This window comes from Palaemon carinicauda, chromosome 12 (genome assembly GCF_036898095.1).
Source record: "Palaemon carinicauda isolate YSFRI2023 chromosome 12, ASM3689809v2, whole genome shotgun sequence".
Classification (NCBI taxonomy): Eukaryota; Metazoa; Arthropoda; class Malacostraca; order Decapoda; family Palaemonidae; genus Palaemon; species Palaemon carinicauda.
The window spans coordinates 147,994,191-148,017,188 of record NC_090736.1 but is presented as its reverse complement, the minus strand read 5'-3'; the positions used below and the strand labels follow the sequence as shown (position 1 = coordinate 148,017,188).

At 44.2% G+C, this 22,998-nt stretch overlaps 1 protein-coding gene across 2 annotated transcripts in view; it reads left to right on the top strand.

Annotated features, from left to right (window-relative positions):
- Window positions 1-22,139, top strand: part of LOC137651320 (uncharacterized) — a 144,786-nt gene extending 122,647 nt beyond the window's left edge. Inside the window, exons 10-11 of one of the 2 annotated variants that reach the window (XM_068384596.1) lie at window positions 9,887-10,057; window positions 19,889-22,139. In XM_068384596.1, coding sequence (XP_068240697.1) covers window positions 9,887-10,057; window positions 19,889-20,041 — 324 coding nt within the window. In that variant the 3' untranslated portion in view covers window positions 20,042-22,139. The remainder of the gene's footprint in view (window positions 1-9,886; window positions 10,058-19,888) is intronic. The other variant, XM_068384595.1, reaches the window with a different exon arrangement.
- The last annotated feature ends 859 nt before the right edge of the window (window positions 22,140-22,998 follow it).

The following is a 22,998-nucleotide window of genomic DNA, read 5'->3' as shown; positions in this document are numbered from 1 at the left end:
TCTCTGTGGGCTACTTTTCACTACCTCCCATTCCTTACCTCTCTCTATCTCTCTAACAAATGATATCTTTGTTGCTCCTCAAAGTTTCATTTATATTGAAAATCGATCATGATTCAATTTTCCTTACTTTCTCCAATCTCGCACCATCGGTCACATCGCGGTATTTTCGATATTTCCGGAAAATCCGCGATATATGTATATACATGGGTTATGAAAAAAATCCGCGAAGTGGTGAATCCGCGATGGTCGAACCGCGAAGTAGCGAGGGTTCACTGTAAAGGAATCGAGAGGTTAGCGCTGGGATCAGCTGCAGTTTGTCCTCAGTTGCTGCCGATTTGGGAGCACAAGGAGGACATGGGGGAGAGTCACCAGTATACCTCTTAAGCTCTGACTCAAGGACATTCATCTCGACCTGTCTCCAGACCCTCCCCCGTCACGTCGCCCTACAGCACGATGTTGGATACATCGCAACGTCCTTTGCCTTCAAGTAATACTACTCTGTGACGCAGGTGCTACAAGCTGGAGTCTGGAGGCGTCTAATGACCTTCGCAGCCCGCTTCCTGCAGGGCGTGACCCATAGGAGTTTCGATACGTTTTCTATCGCTCTGTGGTGGCTACACAACAGCTGGTCTAACCTCAGGCTCCTTTTTGGACAGGTATCAGAAGGTTGAGGGCATTGTTATCAGGTTTTAGTCTGCATGAACGAAAGAAGTATGTCTGGCCCTTATTTCTTTCTTCATCATCCCCTCTACGGGGAAGCAGCATCCTGGTCTCTGTATAGCTGACCTTGAACCTCTGCAGGTAAACCATGCTTCCTTGTGTTCCGAGTATTGAGTCAATACTGTCGCGTCCCTCATACCCTGACAAGGTGGTATTGGGAACGTCCTAACCCAGAGTTCCTTCTGGAACTCTAGGTCAACTGCCTAGGACGGGTCACACTTCTTCCTTCACACACAAGCTTATGTAGGCCACACGGTTCCTTGAGGAGCAAGGAACTTGTGAGGTGCAGGGACTCCTTTTCTCGAGTGCGACTCACTCTGATTCTGAGTCCCCGGGTAAAGCCAAAGCCAGTATGGCTGGGGACTTTCCACCCTACCTAATGGGTAAGTCACCCAATGTAAATAGCGTGGTTTGTATTTCGGTTACGGAACAAATGACAAATTCGAAGATAATTTGTATTTTTCCTAACCATACAAACCTTAGCTATTTACACATATTTGCCCGCCAGCCCTGTCCCCCAAGACAAATCCTACCTCTAAGTGAAAGTGAGCATTCACCTGTATGTGAGGGGGGGGAGGGGTAGCTAGCTACCACTCCCCTACCCCCCCGCTAACTAGCGCGGGGGTAATACACCCTCGTTAAATTCTAATGGCTCGCCATTCCAGCTGCGCTTAAAGGTAAACCCAATGTAAATAGCTAAGGTTTGTATGGTTAGGAAAAATACAAATTATCTTCGAATTTGTCATAAAGCATGCGTCTAACTTGCAACCAAGCTCAAAGCTCAAGTCTGCCTGCATGCATTTAGTATGTCCTTGTTTGCTTTCCATCTTCAGCAGTGCTTTCAACTGTTTAAGACTGTATTATAATGCCTTCTTTCTTTCATACTGTACTGTATAAATCCAAAATAGTATTTTATATAAAAAAACTACTTGCAAACCCTTTAATCATACAGTGCCTAATTTCCTAGCCAAGGAGTATTTAGGGACTAGAAAGGGCCCTGAAGTTACTCATCTGGTATATATAGAGGATGCCATTGTAGATATTCTGAAACCTGTGTGTAATGTTGCTGTTCACCGATATGTAAGAATTGTGCCATCAAAATATAGTAAAATTTCTCTATGAGAAGCTGTAATTACATTAACATATAAACCCTTTTGGCTGATGTTTTTTGACAGTAAGCAGAGTAATGAGGAACTCGAACTTCCTCATTCCTGTTTTCCTGAGGCTAAATAACTGAGGACGTTGAGTCCACCAGCACAAGCAAAACTGAATCCAGAGATGTTTATTAGATGTCAGAGGGTGGACCCAAATAAAAAGCTCACTATTATTATTATTGCTTGCTAAGCTACAACCCTAGTTGGAAAAGCAGGATGCTATAAGCCCAGGGGCCCCAACAGGGAAAATAGCCCAGTGAAGAATGGAAATAAAGAAAAATAAAATATTTTAAGCATACTAACAACATTAAAATAAATATTTCCTATAAAAACTATAAAAACTTTAACAAAACAAGAGGAAGAGAAACAAGACAGAACAGCATGCCCGAGTGTACCCTCAAGCAAGAGAACTCTAACCCAAGACAGTGGAAGGCCATGGTACAGAGGTTATGGCACTACCCAAGACTAGAGAACAATGGTTTGATTTTGGAGTGTCTGTCTCCTAGAAGAGCTGCTTACCATAGCTGAAGAATCTCTTCTACCCTTACCAAGAGGAAAGTAGCCACTGAACAATTACAGTGCAGTAGTTAACCCCTTGGGTGAAGAAGAAGGCAGACTTGAGATTATCAAAACAGCAAGCATCAGAAAAGACATTGCTATGTAATGTCTGACACACATTGATCAGAGTAATATTGTTTATCGTGTAGGCTATGACTTATAAAACCTTTGAAAATATTGATAAATCCCTATCTGCCAGGTCAAGCAAAGTCAGCAAGGATATAGTGTTTGGGTCCTCCTGAAGTATGTAGATTCAGCTTGCCAGCATTTGGGTCCTCCTTAAGTTCATAGATTCAGCATGCTAGCCAAAGGATGTGAACATGTCCACTAAACATTTTGATTTGTGGAACTGTTGATCCAATAATGACATGGGAAAAAGGTTGCATTTTTTAAAAATAATCGTACTGAATAATTTTTTAAAGCAACCTTAACATTGCAGAATTGTCTTTACTAGAGTCTCTAATCTGCAGGATGCAAATTCTGTCTTTAGAACTGATTTATACTGTCACAATAATGTATTCGGAACTACCTAAGAAGGGTGGAAAATCTGTCACCAGATATATGCTCCCCAATAAAGAGGATGATGAAATAATGGGCAATAACAAAAAACCCTGTTTGAAGTATGTTGGAGAAAAACCTCAAAACAAGGAAGTATGAAGGAAATTCACAAAATGTGTTGCTATCCTCAAGGAATGTTTTCTAAGACAGGATTTTGATTTAGATGACAAATTTTGTGATGCTAGCAAATCAGAAAATTCCTCTTACAGTGCAACATAATTCTGTTAGAAATTGCAGAATTGACCTTAAGACGAGGAAAAGTGGCTGAAGACTCATTAAAGATAAGAAGAATAGCGTATCAAACTTTATTTTTTTTTTCATAATGATAAAAAATGCACCCCCATTGTACATGATAAACTTGGAAGTCATTTTTAGTATCTAGGTACAAGACACTTATTTCTTGTTGAAACCGATTTGGATTATTAATTAGCTATAACTTATGAGATACCACTCAGATATGACATCAGCAAGTTATATTCCATTTCCAAGTAATTTCAGTTCCTCTTGTTTAAAATAGGGTCGCTTGGTAATTTCGGCCATCAAGGTGGAAGGCGTAACGCCAGCCACGGGTTCCTTGGCTAACTTCATTGAGCTCCAAGGGCGTCCTACCGCCAGGGATATTCCCACAGATGCGAGGGAGCAAGGTAATCCCATGACGGATACCTTCGCCTCTTCGGGTCCGCCTGTCCAACGTTACCCTCCCCATCGTCACCGATGATACTCGTGCGAAGGGACTGGTGATTGAGGCCCTGGTTGAGGGAGGAGAATGCTCATCCGATGACATCTCCTCCTACTGGAATGTGTTGGCCCTCATAAGGCGGCACCATCGGCTGGATGAACCCATGCCCACTGCTGAACAGGCCTGGCTCTCCGGACTTAGCAGGCTGGTGGAGAACCCTATACAGCGACTGACCATATACACATATGATCAGTGCCCAAGCCTCCTCTCCACCCAAGCTAGGACCAAGGAAGGCCAGGCAATGGCTGTTGATGACTCAGCAGATAGACCTATAGGCTCCCTAAAACCCCCATCCTCAAGTCACAAGAGATGGTGAGGTTGCAGCGACCAAAGAAACTAACGAGTTTGAGCGGGACTCGAACCCCAGTCTGGCGTTCACCGGTCAGGGACGTCACCACATCGGCCACCACAACCCTAAATTATGAACAGGCTTAGTGAAAAAAACAAATTAGGTTTATGCTTAAGTTCTTTCCATAATCAAGGTTTTTTTTTTGAGCTCTTGGCAAGTATATTGATGGTGCTAAGATTATATTAGTAGTGTCTGGTGGTGGTTTTTGAGATTTTTTGTCAAATTGTTTTAAAATGCACATCGTACTGTTTATAAAGGGATTAACCATGCTCTAAGAGTGCATTGAAAAAATGCAGTTGTAAAAAATTTTCAGTACATGGAACTGCTCAATACAATAATGAACTAAAACTCTTCAAGGTCATGAAACTTTTTATAAAAAAAAAAAAAGAGAAGGAAACAAGAAACTCCTGGAAGCCTCCCTTTGTACTTTGTCTGAAATTATTATGGATTTCAATGCGTTTAGATCACAGAAGGGGGCCAAATCTGAGACATTTAAGTTGTGGGATATATTTAGAAGTGACTGAGACCTGCATTTTGGGAGTGATCAAGCCGCACTACACGGCTGGGTGTGACCGTATCACTTACCCAAGGTGGGCATTTGTTTACCTGGAAAACATGAGGCAATTATTTCAAGTAGCTCCATTTCTACATCAAAACTTTAAAGCATGGAGATTTGTAGTTAACCCTTTTACCCCCAAAGGACGTACTGGTACGTTTCACAAAACCCATCCCTTTACCCCCATAGACGTACCGGTACGTCCTTGCCAAAAAATGCTATAAAAATTATTTTTATCATATTTTTTATAATTTTTTGAGAAAACTCAGGCATTTTCCAAGAGAATGAGACCATCCTGACCTCTCTATGACAAAAATTAAGGCTGTTAGAGCAATTTAAAAAATACATACACCAAAATGTGCTGGGAAAAAAATAACCCCCTGGGGGTTAAGGGTTGGAAATTTCCAAATAGCCTGGGGATAAAAGGGTTAAAAGGACTGAGGGCAAGTTTTCTGCATTAGGTGCTGATGTGTCTTGTGCAGACAATCAACAGGTCACTTGAGAATGTTAAGTTATAGGAAGTTTCCAAAGTGAAGTTTGTTACAGTGGGAAATAATATACCATGAAATAAAAGTCCTTAACTTGCAACGTCAGATTAGTGACTTTACTTTATCTGAAGCAAGAGTTCAATCATTCTCCAACATTATCTGAGGTTTATGTGCAAAACTTGATTACATCCAGTCATAAAAAAAAAAGTGATCATAACTGCAAGTTATAATAAGCCAGAAAAAAATCCTGAATATTGTCACACGGGAAATAATGCTAGGAGAGATATGTGATGACTTGGTGCAATTTGAAACGAAATGTGGTAAATTGTATGTAACATTCCAAAGTTATAGATTTGTGGCCGAAAAGAACATTTAAAACAATTTCTAGGATCCATCTGGGGACAAGTTCTACTGCTGTAGTGTGTGTAGGTGAAGGTCACTGCCTTTTTATCTTTCAGTGTCTTCCGAGAAAGGTTTAAAAGACATTCCACATAGCTGAGCTGTTGTGGCCTCTCACCCCATGAGAGCATCATAATCAGCCTTTATGGCTTCATAAAAGACTCAAGTTCAAGTTCTTACTGTTCTCCTGTCTAATCTTTGTAAGACTTCATTGTAAGTTTGACGAGAAGAACAAATAGTTTCTCTTCCTGTAGGAGAAAGTGGTACCAGGACTTACCCTGTCAAGAGGATGATTTTAGTATGCTCTTGCCTCATCCGCAAGGCGGGATAGTACATACTGGGAACTTTCCCTTCCAAGAATAGATTTATCTGTACTTAGTACAAGTGCTCACCTATACACTACATGTGCTGTTTCTTATGAGAACAAGCATGCTGACTTCATGTAGAGATTAAGGGCTCTGCCCTTCTTCCCCCTTCCCGGACACCCTACTGATTTTTCTCTCTCCCACTTTGGGAGATTGAGAATTGGTGCATACCAAGAACTTAACCTCCTTGGGAAATATTTTCGGATACTTTGCAACCGCTTCCTGAGTGCCGTCTTATTTTAGGAAAGGTTCATGCTGAAAACTATTCCTCGGAGAAGAAGTATCAGAATATCATGCTCCTACTGGTACCGAGCATGCTCGCAAGCAGCTGAAATGAAGGGTGCCACCTTTTCCACTATCCTTGACGATCGACTGAGGGAGTCAAAGCATACGTGCTTGCATTCCTGATTTTACTTCGCCTGTTCTTTATAATATTCTTCACCTATTGTCATGCCTTCGGATATGACTCCTTCCACCTGGAAAAAAGGAAGGAGTCTCATTACTGGAGATCTTTTCATGGATCGAGTTTTCACAAACAAAAGATCTTTCAACCTGTTCCAACCCGTTCTTAAGGTAGTAGGTTGGCCTGGGCACCAACCGCCCGTTGAGATACTACCGCTAGAGAGTTATGGGGTCCTTTGACTGGCCAGGCATTACTACATAGGACCCTTCTCTCTGGTTACGGTTCGTTCCCTTTGCCTACACAGACACCAAATAGTCTGGCCTATTCTTTACAGATTCTCCTCTGTCCTCATACACCTGACAACACTTAGATTGCCAAACGATTCTTCTTCACCCAGGGGGTTAACTACTGTACTGTAATTGTTCAGTGGCTGTTTTCTTCTTGCTAAGGGTAGGAGAGACTCTTCAGCTATGGTAAGCAGCTCTTCTAGGAGAAGGACACTCCAAAATCAAACCATTGTTCTCTAGTCTTGGGTAGTGCCATAGCCTCTGTACCATGGTCTTCCACTGTCTTGGGTTAGAGTTCTCTTGCTTGAGGGTACACTCGGGCACACTTCTATCTAGTTTCTCTTTCTCTTGTTTTGTTAAAGTTTTTATATTTTTTATAGGAAATATTTATTTTAATGTTGTTACTATACTTAAAAATATTTTATTTTTCTTTATTTCCTTTCCTCACTGGGCTATTTTCCCTGTTGGGGCCCCTGGGCTTATAGCATCCTGCATTTCCAACTAGGGTTGTAGCTTAGCATTTAATAATAATAATAATGCGATAAGGATTGGCAAGTCACCTGTTCATTGGCCTCTTGGCACAACAGTGATGCCTATCAGGGATTGGATTACCCCATCAAGATCGGTACTTCAGTGCCTCTCAAGGTATTACCAGCCCTCGTAGTGGAGTCATCAATTCTTCCTCACAGAAATTTTGTAAAGGTCATGTCTTATTTCTCTTATCTGAGGAAGTCTTTATGCTCCAGCCTATCAAGTAGATCCTGGCTCCCTTTCGCTTGAACATGAAGGTTTTGCATGTCAGAGATGGATCTTCTCCGCTGTCTGATTCAGCGATTGTGGCTCTGATAACAGGGACCCAATGGAAGATTCTGGCATAGGGGTACATTGTTCTTGGGCCTGGAGTCTGCTACCTTGGAAGCCATTCTTAGGACCAACCTAAACTGCTTCCTTTTTTTACCACTGGTTGGATGCTGTTGTATTCTTCTCCTTGACCCAAAATGTGACAATCCTGAAACGTAGCAGTAGTTTTCAGGTTAATCCTGCTCAGGAATAATGCAGAAAGCATACTAGAGGGTCTCTGTGTTCTGGAGGATCACTGAGGTAGAAGAACTAAGGCGAAGTCACCCAATATGGTTCTCCAGGCCTTTAACTCCTCCTGCAGAAAAGTTGACTCAGGCCCAGGAACCAACCATCTTCCCCTTCCTTGACTCCATTCAAGATGAAAACGGAAGTACTGTTTGGTCTGCAATCAAGAAGACTTCTCGTATTCAGTGATCCTGAGGTAAGCTTCATCTAGATACCTATTCTTTTGGGTAACAGAAAGTACCTCCTCTTTGTCCTCTGGGCTTTAGTTACCAGAACAAAGTCCGGAGCTTTGGATTGTCTACCACTCCCAGGCAATCAAGCTTGCCACCTCTAATGCGTATTCAAGTGAGATTTGCCGCTTTGGTTTTCTCAACGATAGACTTTGTGTTCTTTCAGGAAGCAATCCTCCAGGACAGAACCAGTTAGCTTCCTTTTGCCAGGATCTGAGCCTAATATTAGCGTTCAATTGGTAAACCCAGTCGCATGGCCAGAGAATAGATAGAGGAATGTTTGTACATAGCAAATGTAGTGAAGTAGCGCAGTCACTCCTGCTCAACTAAGAACTTCCTGCTCGACAATAGTAATGTCTTTTGACACATCTCTCACCATTGGAAGTCTAATTTTACACAGGATTCTACAGCAATATCTGCTCCAGGGTTGTTGGAAGTGTTATGGGTCAGCAGCCGGAGATTTGCTTACCTTCTAGGTTCAGTGAAGCAGCAGACATGAAATGATCGGGCTTGGTGGATGATGGAAGAGATGCTTTCTAAGAGTGTCCCACTCAAATCCCACCTCCAAGGATGGATGATTAGATTGATTCCAGAAGGGTGGGGCTCACTAGGGAGACTTTAACACCTTGTGAGCCTTATTCACGAAAATAAACAACTGCACAGCAACCTGTGGAACTCCCAAGCAACGCTTTACTATTGTAAACTTCCCAACAGGGTGCGGTAACATTACTTGTAGTTTTGAAGATGAACAACTCCACCGTTGTGACTTGCGTCTACAAGCAAAGGGGTACTTTTTTACTGGCCCTTTATGATTGGACAAGAAGGTATGCACCTGTGGAACTGAGAAGTTGATAGAGCTGTCAGCAAGGGCCATTCAAAACAAGAGGAATGTTCAAGCAGTTGCTCTCAATCACCAGGGTCATTAAGGACCAAAGTGCTCTGGCATTTCATGGGTTAGTAAAGCAGCCAATTTTATTATACAGCATCCTTCCTCTATAGGATGAGTCTCCTATTAAAGGACAACGGTTTGTATTAGTGTAGGAAAAAATCCCTTTTTTAGGCAGTTTGTAATTTTTATAACTATACAAACTCAAGCCTTTTACACTACACTGCCCACCTCAGCCACCCTGCTAACTACCTGGTTAAAAATTTAAAAGGCCATTCCAGCATTACTGAAGTCATGCTCTCATTAAAATGCTCAGGTTTGCATGATTAGAAAAAAAGTTTTACTGTACTGTACCAGGGGAACTCAGTGTCGTACGACACATACTTAATAATGATAGATTGTAAAAATTTCACTCAAAATCAGTTTATCTTGGTGTTTTTATTATAGTATGGTAAGTACTGCTGATCCTGTTATTCTTATAATTTCTTCAAAAGACAGAATTTGAGGAAATGGGAGGCAAATAAAATATCAAAAGCAAGAAAATTATAAAGCATGGCATGTGGCACCTGCTTGGCAAGTATGCCATCACATATATAGTGTGGGCCTATTGGACATAAAAGAAAAATGATAGAATAGTGATTGTATGTGCCCTTTTGCTACATTTTTTGTAGATTTGGTAAAAGTTTAATTGATAGTTAACCCTTTTACCCCCAGGCTATTTGGAAATTTCCAACCCTTAACCCCCAGGCTATTTGGAAATTTCCAACCCTTAACCCCCAGGGGTTTATTTATTTCCCAGCATATTTTGCAGTATATTTTTTTCAAATTACTCTAACAGCCTTAAGTTTTGTCACAGAGAGGTCAGGTTGGTCTCATTCTCTTGGAAAATGCCTGAATTTTCTCAAAGAATTATCAAAAATTTGAAAAAAAAAAATTTTATAGCATTTATTTTTGCAAGGACGTACTGGTACGTCCATGGGGGTAAAGGGATGGCTTTTGTGAAACGTACCAGTACGTCCTTTGGGGGTAAAAGGGTTCATTTCTGAACTGTATAGGTCTTTCTTTTTACTTTTTTTTCTAAATTATATGTTTTTTCCAACTTTTTAAGGTATTTGGGTGCTTTGGTGGGGCAATAGCCGTCCTGCTTAATCTTTCCCACGTGTCTATCATTGCATTTCCTGAAAACATTCCATGTCCCGAACCTAATATTGGATTACCAGAAGACATGCCAAATCTTTCTCAGTTTTTAGAAGTTAAGAAACTACTTCCGGATTTAGAGGTTAGTGAATTTTTTTTTTTTAATATTGTTTTTGCTATTTTATTGTATTATAATGACAGTAATACTCTTACTTCCTGTACAGTACTAGTATACCTGTGCCATCAAAAATGGTGGCAGAACTGGAATGATCTTCCAGTTCTTTTGTACAATACATGTATACCTCACCCGACATCGGTAATTTTTCCTGGAAAGGGGACTTGGTAAAAAACTAATCTAAGTTAAATTTTCTTGTAATTAGGCTAAGTCACAACTAACCATTCCCAGTTATGTATTCAATTTATAAATGCAATTTGAATAAGATATGGCTTATAAGAATCTATTTTAAGCGTACAAAGAAATAAATTTTATATTTAATGTAGTACAGAAAAAAGTAATCTAAATTTATGAATAAATGTACTTACATATTTGTAAATTTTGATTTGTTCCGTAACCGAAATACAAACCACGCTATTTACAAAGGGATACCTTTTAGCGCAGCTGAAATGGCGAGCCATTAGAATTTAACGAGGGTGCATTACCCCCGCGCTAGTTAGCGGGGGGGGGGGGGGGTAGGGGAGTGGTAGCTAGCTACCCCTCCTCCCCCTCACACACAGGTGAATACTCACTTTCACTTTTGGCTCGGACTGTGACAGACGTCTCTGTCTTGGTCCTCTCTTGGCAGCCATTGTTTGTTTTGTCTTTACTTAATCGCTTACTTTTCATTTACTCAATATATATGTAAACATGTTTTCATGATTGTATATATATTTGAGTATAGAAATAAGTAAGTTTCCTTTTCAGATTTGTGTGCGTAGTGTACGATATCTACGTGGAGTCCTCGGCAGTTAGGCCACCACGGCGTAATTTTATGGGTGGCGATCATGTTTGACTTATGTCTTTCTCTCTCTCTCTCTTGAGGTCGTTCACCCTTTTACTACGTGTTACTACGCCCTTGTAGCTTCCTTCCCGTGTGGGGGGGTTGCTACGCCGTACATTTGTCTCAATTAGTTATGAATCTAATTGTAGTTGTTTTTTGTTTTTCAGCTTGTAGAACGATTCCTTTCGGGGTTTTCGTTCTTTCTTTAGTGTTCATTAATTTTTAAATTACATAATTACATAGTTACATAATTATAATTGTTATAATTCTGTTTTGGTTACAGCTCTCCTTCCGTGAGTGTAAGTGGTTGTGAGGGCACGTACCTGTTGTGTAATTCTTGTTCCTTTCCCTCGGGATTCCTCTTCGGAGCCTTCCCGGGGGAATGAATGTGTACTAATATTATTTGTTTTATTTTTTTACAGTTACCGATCTAGTTCGTTTCTGTAATATGGCAACGGTGTGAGCTGTCTGGTTGAGTCCTGGGGATTCGGCTGTTGCTGCCTCCCCCCTTGTATTTTCGTCAGGGGCGTGTCTCCTTCTACTGGAAGTACTCCCGTGACGACGGACAGCTCTCCAGTTCATTTTAGAACTCTCAGGAGGCTTGCCTCCTTGGGCGGGTAACTTTCCTTCCGAGGGAAGTTTTTCCTGTCCAGGCTTGAGTTTTTCCCCTTTTGGGGGTTCTTCTCTTGCCTTTTTTTCGTGCGACTATGCTCTTGGTGCTGAGCGGTCGCACCTGCAGTTTCGCTCAAGGGGCTGGGCAACTGCAGGAGCTCCTCTTCGGAGGATTGTTCCTTTTAGGTCACTGGCTGACCAGTCTCTTCCACGAAGTGTTTCTCTTTCGTTCGCGAGAGAGTACACTCACAGAGACTCCTCTTCGGAGGTTTCTTCTGTTGCTGTTGGCCTCCCTCGCCGTAAGGCCCACCGTCCGCCTCTCATCTCCCTATAAGGGTGCTTGAGGCGCCTTTTTGGATCTCCGTTTGCAGCCTACAACTCCTTTTTCTCGATCTTCCGCCTTGGTGCAGATGGACAGCAGTCTGATCTCGTCTTCCGACGGGCAACGGTCTTCCCGACGGACAGCGGTCTTCCGACGGACATCAGTCTCCCGGCGGACAACGATCCCTTCGGGGCAAAGGGTTGCCCCCACGGGGTTTTTCCCTTGCGTGTCAGGGTTTCCCTGCGCGCCCTTCTGCTGTGTTCTCTCCTGCTCCTGCTCAGTGTTAGCGCACAGGCGCTCTTCTGCTCATCAGCGCTTTCAAGATGATCATCCCTGCTGTTCCTGTTGGTTCCTGTTACGCGCCCTGTGCGCCCACGTTCGTCCTCGTGATCTAGAACTTCGGTTCAGGTCGGGGTCAAGGACTCTTCTTCTATGCGCAGGCTTCCACGCATAGCCTTCTGCTCGTCAGCGATCATCAGCTCGCCAGCGATCATCAACTCGCCAGCGATCATCAGCTCGCCAGCGATCACCTGTCTCTCGGCGATCTCCGGATCGCCCGCGTGTGTTACAGCCGGCACGCCAACGTTCTCCAACACTTCTGAAGGAACATGGTTCGCCAGCTACTAGCTCACCTGCGCATGCTGATCGCCATCGCGCGACCCTCAACTGCGGATTCTGATCGCCATCGCGCGACCCTCAACTGCGGATGCTGATCGCCATCGCGCGACCCTCAACTGCGGATGCTGATCGCCATCGCGCGACCCTCAACTGCGGATGCTGATCGCCATCGCGCGACCCTCAACTGCGGATGCTGATCGCCATCGCGCGACCCTCAACTGCGGATGCTGATCGCCATCGCGCGACCCTCAACTGCGGATGCTGATCGCCATCGCGCGACCCTCAACTGCGGATGCTGATCGCCATCGCGCGACTGCACACCTGCGGATGCTGATCGCCATCGCTTGACCCTGCGCATGCTGATCGCCATCGCGCGACCCTCAACTGCGGATGATGTTCGCCATCGCGCGATCGCCCACCTGCAGATGCTGCTCGCCATCGCGCGACCGTCCACCTGCGCATGCTGATCGCCATCTCGCGACCCTGGCATGCTGATCACCATCGCGCGACTCTGCGCATACTGATCACCATCGCGCGACCCGGCGCATACTGATCACCATCGTGCGACCCGGCGCATGCTGATCACCATCGCGCGATCGCCCTCCTGCACATGCTGCTCGCGATCGCTCACCTTCGCATACTGCTCGCCAACGCACGATCACTCACCTGCGCATGCTGCTCGACCATCGCGTCGGCATAACACAACGCGCCATCGCCAACCTGCGCGCTAGCGCTCACCAGCTCACCACCGATCGCTTGTTGATCCATATCGCCAGCGGTCTTCCTCGCCATCGCGCTAACGCTTGCGTTCGCCGCCTCGGACTCGCTCTCATCCACCTGCCCACCCTCACGACCGCTCGCCCGCGCGACCGCTTGCCTGTGCGCCCGCGCGACCATTCGCCTGCGCGCCCACACGCCCACGTGCCTGCACGTCTACTCTCATGCGCGTCCGCGCCCGTGCTCTCCAATGTTCGCCCATTGGGAATCGTGGTCGCAATCGCCCTGGAGCTCGCGCGACGGAAATTCAAAGATTTTCGCGTGGGCGAACGTAGAAGCGCCCTTGCGCGGTAACGCAAACGAAGGTGAGCGAAGGAGGGCGAGCGTGGTAGGAAGGGCGAGAGCTGGTGGTCGGCGAGCGATAACCCATAGACGAGCAATGGATACTGCAAGAAATAAGCCGACGTTTGTGCGAAGAAACACTGTAGGTTCGCGCGACGGAACACCATCCGTCCGCGCAATGGAAAAACCGTTGGTTCGCGCGTGGGCGAACATTGGAGAGCATGGGCGCGGACGCGCATGAGCGTAGACGTGCAGGCACGTGGGCGTGTGGGCGCGCAGGCAAGCGGTCGCGCGGGCGCACAGGCAAGCGGTCGCGCGGGCGACCGCTTGCCTGTGCGCCCGCGCGACCGCTTGCCTGTGCGCCCGCGCGACCGCTTGCCTGGGCGCCCGCGCGACCATTCGCCTGCGCGCCCACACGCCTGCACGTCTACGCTCATGCGCGTCCGCGCCCATGCTCTCCAATGTTCGTCCATGCGCGAACCAACGGTTTTTCCATCGCGCGGACGGATGGTGTTCCGTCGCGCGAACCTACAGTGTTTCTTCGCACAAACGTCGGCTTATTTCTTGCAGTATCCATTGCTCGTCTATGGGTTATCGCTCGCCGACCACCAGCTCTCGCCCTTCCTACCACGCTCGCCCTCCTTCTGCGCTCCTTCGCTCACCTTCGTTTGCGTTACCGCACATGGGCGCTTCTACGTTCGCCCACGCGAAAATCTTTGAATTTCCGTCGCGCGAGCTCCAGGGCGATTGCGACCACGATTCCCAATGGGGTTTTCGCAGCATGGCCAGCCTGGCGAGTTCTTCTGGAGCGTATTTCCAGAACACGGCCTCACCCCGTAAACGCAGAGCATGGCACTTGCAAGAATAGGAGAAACTTAAGGGAGATCTGAGCAACACTCCTCTTTCCTGAACCTGGGTTAGCCCTTCCCCGTCATTCCCTGGAAGGATTTTTGGCGGGGGGCTTTCCGTTCGAGATTTCTCCATCGGACAAGGGGTGACTGCTTACCCCTTCCTCTGGGAGCTTACCAGGTTCTTTCCCTCCTCGGTTACGGCCCGAGGTTTGGTTCAAGGAAGCTACAGGAAGATCAGGGGTACCTTCCTCTTCTCGAGCTCAGGCACCTTGGCCTTTCGTCGTTAAGTATCTAATTTGCGGACAAGCTCGATGTTGTACCATCTGGACGCGCTGACTGAGGGCTTCCTTCGGGTGTCTCATCTGTGGAGGTCGACGACCTCAGACACCCTTCCATCCTTGAGAAGAGTTTGTTTGTGCCCAAGGATAGAGACTTAGACAGCTGCTGTGCGGAGGAAATCGACTTCCGGTTTCACTCCTCCAAGGCGCTTTCTTCCAGACTCTGCAGGGCTCCAGCGCCCTTTTCTTTCAACCACGTCGGCCTAAGTTATCGGCTACGACAACTGGGACAAGGTGTCCAATTGCAGTTTCCTCCTGTCAGGAACAGATGGCACGGGAGACTCCCCCGGGGGGGCATAGTCCTAAAAGGAGTTCACGAACTCTAGGATTGCGGGTTTTTCGCTGGGAGGATGCTTAAGGTTACTCATCCGAATGACAGCTTCCCGATGCCCATTCCCGCACAATCTCTGTGATTAGCCAAGGATATCGCGCCTGCCGTCTCTGTCAGCGAATTCAGTGTCTCTGAACCTCTATGCCATAGCGTCAGCAGAGTTGCCCGGTTGGGCAGAAGGATCCATACCTTAGGCGAAGGTCTTCCTTAGGATCATCGACGGCTTCACCCCCGGCCCCCTCAGTCGATCCTTTCTTGTAAGGAAGGATCTGAGAGGGGATGTCCGTAGTCGACCTCTCAGCCCTGATCAAGTTTGTCGAACAAACTTCGGCCAGCGTAGACCAGCAGAATCGATCAGACTGGTAACGAGGCGACAGGACTCCTTAAACCCTGGATCGGAAGGACGGGTACTTTCAGTTTCATTTCCATCCATCTTCCAGGGTGCTCGTCGAATTCAGCCTAAACTGCAAGTATTCCTGCTTATGATGCTGTGTGGCTATCCCGCCGTGGCATAACAGGTTTGTTAACCCAGAGAACTCTCCCTGCCTTCCTCTTGGCCGCTCAGGTGCAGGCTTCCGCCTCCTTTGCTGTTTTGAGGGCTGGTCAACTCCGGTAGGCTCGGGTTCGACCTTCTTCAGCGCCGGGACAAGCTTCCGGATGCTTACCATGAGTGTGGGCTCATGGTATTTTGCTTGGAGCCTTCTCTTCCTCTGCCTCAACATCTGGAGTATCTGGCCATGATATTGAGTCAACGGCCTTACCACGCTGGAAACCCCGCTTCTCGTCCGTCCAACGAGGTTAAGCAACGTCGGTACTTGGATGGGTGACACCCTGGGGACGCCAGATTCTGTTACCACATCCTCCGAGCCTTCCTTTCGGTTGACTGTGGCAAGTCTGAGGAGAGTCGCAGTACCTGTTCTCAGTCAAGCAGAGCTTTCAGCCCTACCTTGGAACGTTTCCTAGTTCTCCTTTCCTCATTGACCCGTCTATAGTCCGAACGGTCGCCTCAGGATAAGTTCCATGTGGGGCGATCCAAGTTCCGGTGGCTTCAGGCAATGTTTAACCGGACTCCCTGGCCCTATGGGACCAGCGGAACTATTAGACCTGCAATGGGTGTTGACCTATGGAGCCTCTTGATGGTAGTGGATATTCTCGTCCTTTCCCCACATTCTTGATGCGGTTCTCGGACTCGTCAAAGGAAAGGGGGGGGGGGGGGGGCATGTTCCGGTCCAGGCCTATGGTCAAGACCTGAAGGATACCCCTCCATCATTCAGGCAGGCTTAGGGGCCTTAGTCTGGCCCCTCTACAGATCCTACAGCTCCTGCCGAGTCGCCCCGTGCGCGTCGACTTCATGATTCTGGCGTATTCTAACCAGCAGGGGACGCATTTTCACACCTTCACATCTTGCAGTAGAGATACCGGGATGATTTAGATTCTCTCAATACCACCATCGGCTCTCTCATTCCAGGCAGGGGAATGTTCTCTCAGACTATCCGAGCAGAGCCTCGTAGAGAGAGTGTACCTGGGGGTCTTTGACCTTGGGTAACCAGCAAGTACTGGTCTGGGGGACCTGATCGCGACAGCTTGGAACCTCAAGCTTCCGCTATTCTTCCCCCCCAGTCTCAGACCCCGAGACTCTGGCAAGATGCATTCCGGTGATGGTGGGACAACTTCGACGCCTGCGTCTTCCCTCCTTTTTGTCTGTGGACAATGGGTCTCAACAAGACCAGGTTGTCTGTCAACCTTTCAATGGGAGAGCTCCACTGGGACTATGCGCAGAACGGTTTCTGGACCCTCTGCTTCCCCTGACGGAACTCCCGGGAGAGCTTCTCCCACGGCGCAGACTACTCAAGCAACCACATTGCGACATCTCTCCCGAACCGGGGCGTCGCTTCGGCTTCATGCCTGGAGACACTACGCTTCCTCCTCAAGAAGAGACAACCCGCTACAGTCGCGGTACGGAGGTCGCGTCATCTGCGATAGTCATCCACAGGGGTCTCCCAGGCAAAGTGAAGAGTCTAAGGTGGTTGGTGCCGTGGGAGATATACCTCTTCCCTTGAGGCCTCTTCTCCAGCAATAACGGTCTTATTGCCTTTCGGCGGGAGGAAACTCCTTTCCGCTCTCGGCAATGAAGCCTGTCGCTCAGCCTTTCCCTGACCTTCAGGCTTAAAGGAATAACTTTTTCCTGGCCGCTGGATCTATCCTCGCTCATGTGAAGCTACGATCGTCCCTGCCCTAGTCGGAGGAAGACCTCCAACTTGGAGCATGGCTCGGACTTTTAGTCCTTTAAGAGATCTTCTCAAGACCCTTTACGACAGGCCTCGGATTGTATTCCGCCTTGGGTCTCCTGCTCACTCTGGCCACGGCCAGTGTGTAAGCAATCTTCTTGGTCTCTTACGACTCCCCCCTTTCTAAGGAAGAGGGGAAGGCAACATTCAGGCTCGCTCCCGAGTTGTTGGCTAGACTCAGAATCTGGGGGTCCCGGCCCTTCGGTCCGATTCATTCAAGATTTCGAGTCTCCATTCTGTATCTGATGTCCCAAGACCTTCTCTTTCTTGCCAGTAAAGGAATCGAGAGGTTAGCGCTGGGAACAGCTGCAGTTTGTCCTCAGTTGCAGCCGATTTGGGAGCACAAGGAGGACATGGGGGAGAGTCACCAGTATACCTCTTCAGCCCGGACTCAAGGACATTCATCTCGACCTGTCTCCAGACCCTCCCCCGTCACGTCGCCCTACAGCACGATGTTGGATACATCGCAACGTCCCTCGCCTTCGAGTAATACTACTCTGTGACGCAGGTGCTACAAGCTGGAGTCTGGAAGCGTCTAATGACCTTCGCAGCCCGCTTCCTGCAGGGCGTGACCCACAGGAGTCTCGATACGTTTTCTATCGCTCTGTGGTGGCTACACAACAGCTGGTCTAACCTCAGGCTCCTTTTTGGACAGGTAGCAGAAGGTTGAGGGCATTGTTATCAGGTTTTAGTCTGCATGAACGAAAGAAATATGTCTGGCCCTTACTTCTTTCTTCATCATCCCCTCTACGGGGAAGCAGCATCCTGGTCTCTGCATAGCTGACCTCGAACCTCTGCAGGTAAACCATGCTTCCTTGTGTTCCGAGTATTGAGTCAATACTGTCGCGTCCCCCATACCCTGACGAGGTGGTATTGGGAACGTCCTAACCCAGAGTTCCTTCTGGAACTCCAGGTCAACTGCTTAGGACGGGTCACACTTCTTCCTTCACACACAAGCTTACGTAGGCCACATGGTTCCTTGCGGAGCAAGGAACTTGTGAGGTGCAGGGACTCCTTTTCTCGAGTGCGACTCACTCGGATTCTGAGTCCCCGGGTAAAGCCAAAGCCAGTATGGCTGGGGACTTTCCACCCTTCCTAAGGGGTAAGTCACCCTTTGTAAATAGCGTGGTTTGTATTTCGGTTACGGAACAAATGACAAATTCGAAGATAATTTGTATTTTTCCTAACCATACAAACCTTAGCTATTTACACATATTTGCCCGCCAGCCCTGTCCCCCAAGACAAGTCCTACCTTTAAGTGAAAGTGAGTATTCACCTGTGTGTGAGGGGGAGGAGGGGTAGCTAGCTACCACTCCCCTATCCCCCCCCCCCCCCGCCCGCTAACTAGCGCGGGGGTAATACACCCTCGTTAAATTCTAATGGCTCACCATTTCAGCTGCGCTAAAAGGTAACCCTTTGTAAATAGCTAAGGTTTGTATGGTTAGGAAAAATACAAATTATCTTTGAATTTGTCATGTTTACAGCACATTGCTGGCTCTTTATTTGTGATTATGGTTTGCTTTAAGACAGTATAAAATAAAATTATTTTATTAGGTAGAATAACAAATCAAGTTGAAACTATTTGGCAATAATATGAAATGAACTAATTTGTTGAATTTACTGTCTTTTACATTCAATTTGTTTGTTTACATTGTCTGTAAATGGCTGTGGATCATCAGCGTTAACAGCTGATTCCGGCTGCTGCTCTTCGATCCGTGTTTGATAAGAAACTAGTTGAGAGTTCCTTGAACTGTATTCTTCTTTTCTTCAAGGATTACATGAATGGAAGCAAAATCATAGGTTATTACCGCCCAATTCTGTAACTAACATACTTTAATTATATGTGAGCATAATCACTCCATCATGACTTTGAAAACAGCTGACAAAAAACAAAATAAAAACAATATTAAATTGCTATTGTTAAAATACACCTTAAATATTATTGATAATAGAATAGTACTGAAAGGATTAAACAAAGTTTGAATAACATTGAAAACCAGGATGATTTTAGAAATTTCAGTAAATATACGTCATGTTGTCTCATCTGATGAAATTGAATGACTTGTTTTAAAACCTTAATAAAACTTGAGTAATTTTGATGATTAGTCTCCTTCAACAGGCCCTATGTCATGAGGCCAAAGGGTAAGAGTGGCTTGACTCGGTCAGCCAGGTGGGTGGGTGTGCGGATCCCTCAACCTACCTGTCATTAACTAATTAGCTAGTTAATGATTTAATGACCTTTCCAGTTTCATGCAGACAATACTCATAATTAAAAGTACTAGTTTATATATTTATGAAAAATAAAGATTACTTTTAAAATTTAGGATAGGTTTAGAGTTTTCTTTTGTAAGCTAATGAAAAATCTCTTACCATATGTCAATTGTAATGGATTTTATGAATATAACCTGCCATAATCTAGGCTATTGATACCATACCTATCCATTGCTAGGCATTTGGGAAACCTGGACTTTGCATGTGAAGGTATATTTTATTCCTAGTAAGTTTAGGTTAAGTTTTACTGTTTGAGCTAATCATAATTCACTTTTTTTTTCAAAGGATGATGTCACCTTCAAGCACCTTGAAAAATTGAAGAGCATTGAAATTGATGAAATTTATCTATCCTCGTATTTTGATAATATTATCAAAGCTCTACGACTTTCTGGAGTGGGTGTGTCTGTTAAGTACAGAAAAAGCCCAAAGACCATGTAAGTATATTTCTTGAAAAGGCTAGCAAAAATGGCTTCATTTTGGTACACAGTAGATTTAATCAATAAAGCATACTGTATATGTAGTGTTTGATGCCTTTCACCATGGAAAAGATAATCTGAATATGTACTGTATTGAAAATCAAACTGCCAAAGAGCAGGTGTGGACTTTTTCGACTAGGAAGGATATGTTTTGTATTTTATCATTTTTTATGATACCTTTTTAGCAGGCATAATAGTTTTAATCTTTCACATCCATACCAAAACATTAAGTTATTAGCCCAGTCAATAGAGGAGAAAAAATCAGGAAAAGCTTTAATAAGCTAGATTGTTTTCATAATAAGGTAATTAACATTAATTATGTGTCCTTTTACAGCCCTGTACTCTGCTGCTATCTTGAAAAAATAGTGGAAATGTTTTCTCTACTAATATCTTATTTGGGACTCACTTTAGTGAAATTATCTTTATATAAAACGATCTACACTTGCAATAACTTGAGGGATTACTGAATTCCTGTTGGTAATACATACAGTAGGACCATTTTAGTGTTAGAAGTGCAAGCGTTCAGAATTCGTTTTAGTTTTTCTTTTGTTTCAGTGTTATGAAAAGACAGTTAACCTTTCCGTGATTTCTTAGTATAGAAAATGTTTTAATTTAGGTAATGTTTAATTTGTGATGGACAGCTTTCTTAGGGAGGGGAAATTATTGAATTTTAAAAGGTCAAAGGTCAAGGTCAAGGATGACCAAAAATACCAAAATCAGTCCTCAAGGTCGACCCTTGCTGTTAAAGAGAAGAGTGTAAAGACACGGATAGACTACAGCATTATTATTATTATTATTAGCTATGCTACAACCCTAGTAGGAAAAGCAAAATATATAAGCCCAAGGGTGCCAACAGGTAAAAATAACCCCAGTGAGGAAAGGAAATAAATAAATGATTTTAGAAATGATTAACAATTGATGAAATATTTTAAAAACAGTAACAATATCAAAACAGATATTTCATATATAAACTGAAAGAGACGTATGTCAGCCTGTTCAAAGTAAAAACATTTGCTGCAAATATAAACTTTTGAAGTTTTAACGATTCAACTACCCGATTAGGAAGATCATTCTACAACTTAGTCACAGCTGGAATAAAATTTTAGAATCCTGTGTAGTATTGAGCCGTATGATGTAGAAGGCCTGACTATTAGAATTAACTGTATGCCTAGTATTACTAACTGGATGGAACTGGCCGGTAAGATCTTAATGTTTTTGAAACTACTGTACTGGTATGTAAGGAAACAGAGTAGGAACATTTCTCAACTCTGGTACCAAATTAGTGCAACATTTCCCAAAAAATTGTATTTAGATAATTTTATGTACATTTGTGTATCAACATCTTTCTGAATATTTTTTTAAGAGGGCTGAAGAGGGATGCATGCATAATTGTTTTCAAGAACCGCACTTTATTAAGAAGATAAAGCTAATTTCATCTTTCCCTGATTTTCTCTTTTATTATTCAACCCCCCTATTGATTGGCTTTTATACTGTACTGTATATAAAGATTTTTGTAGGAAGTCGAAAAGATTCTTTAATATGACTTTTGCCAACATAATGAACAAGAATGTTTCCACATTAAAGATCTACAATAAATTCAACAACAAGGAAATCCCTATTCCGCATTTATATCAAAGACTATCAAACTATTGTATAATTTGCACATAAAACAATGCCTTATAAGACCCATTTTGTTAGTGAAAGCTTGAAGAGCTGTTATTTTGCAAGATTTAAAAATAAAATTTATGGATAAAGTACGATTACCTAGCACAATTATTTGTGAGTAAGAGAAACTTAATTGAATAAAATAAACTCTTATCTATAGGTAACCTTTTTAGAACCTGTATAAAAGTGGTTTTGAAGGTTTAGCTCATTTTGCATGCCTAAAGTGTAACATTGTAGTCTAATTCATTCCCAGTGGGAAAAAATTAGAGACATCTGTAAATCTCTCAAAATTAAATCTGTGGTCAGTTTAAAATAGCTTTGTTATATACTGTACCTAATAAACTTTATAAGTATTTAAATTCTCATGAAAGGTTGATCGTTAATCTGTCAGCAACTGCATTACCTATAAGGAAAGATGCCAATACTGGCCGAGACTATCACTAATACCGTATATTTCCGCGTATAAGACGACCCTATATTCCAAAATTTAACCATTAAAAATGGGGTGTCGTCTTATAATACCGTTATAAAAATCACACCTTAAATTCTATGTCTGGTTTATCAGTAGGTTAGCCTAGGTTGAGGTGCAATAACCACCCACACACATGAAATGATTTACATTAATATATAAACGTATAATGAAAGTAATGAAACAATTTTTACCGTATATATTATTGGCATATCTACAAAAAGAGATAAATGATAAATTCGAGGAATAATTCTAACTTTTAACCATACGAGCATAGCTGAGAAAATGTAAACATCGAGTATTGGTTGCGTTGTTAGCAAATTTTTCTCTCGCTAACCTTTCAGTAATTTTAATGCTAGTGTTAATTACGATAGTAATAACATATAGGATATCATATTTATTTGTTTAAAAATTATTATTTTTAGCTGTAAATAACAATTTGGATTACAAACGGTACAATCTTTATTTCTCAATAAAAATTACGGTACATTACAGTATTGCATTTAAAAACTAAAACTTTGTAAAACTTTATTTCCAATCAATATTAAACATCAAACCTGCGACATGTATAAATCTAACACCACTAAAACTCCTCACAGTTATCACTGTCTGTTTCGAAAAGCTGTTCGAACATATCACGAGATTTATCATATGCGCCATCATCGTAAGGATTCCAGTCCGGTTCCGGTGAGTCGACTTTGGCTTCGTCGTCGCATTCGTACAATAAATCGTCTTCACTGCCATCCATGGCATTTGAGATCCCGTATTTTTTAAATTATTTCATG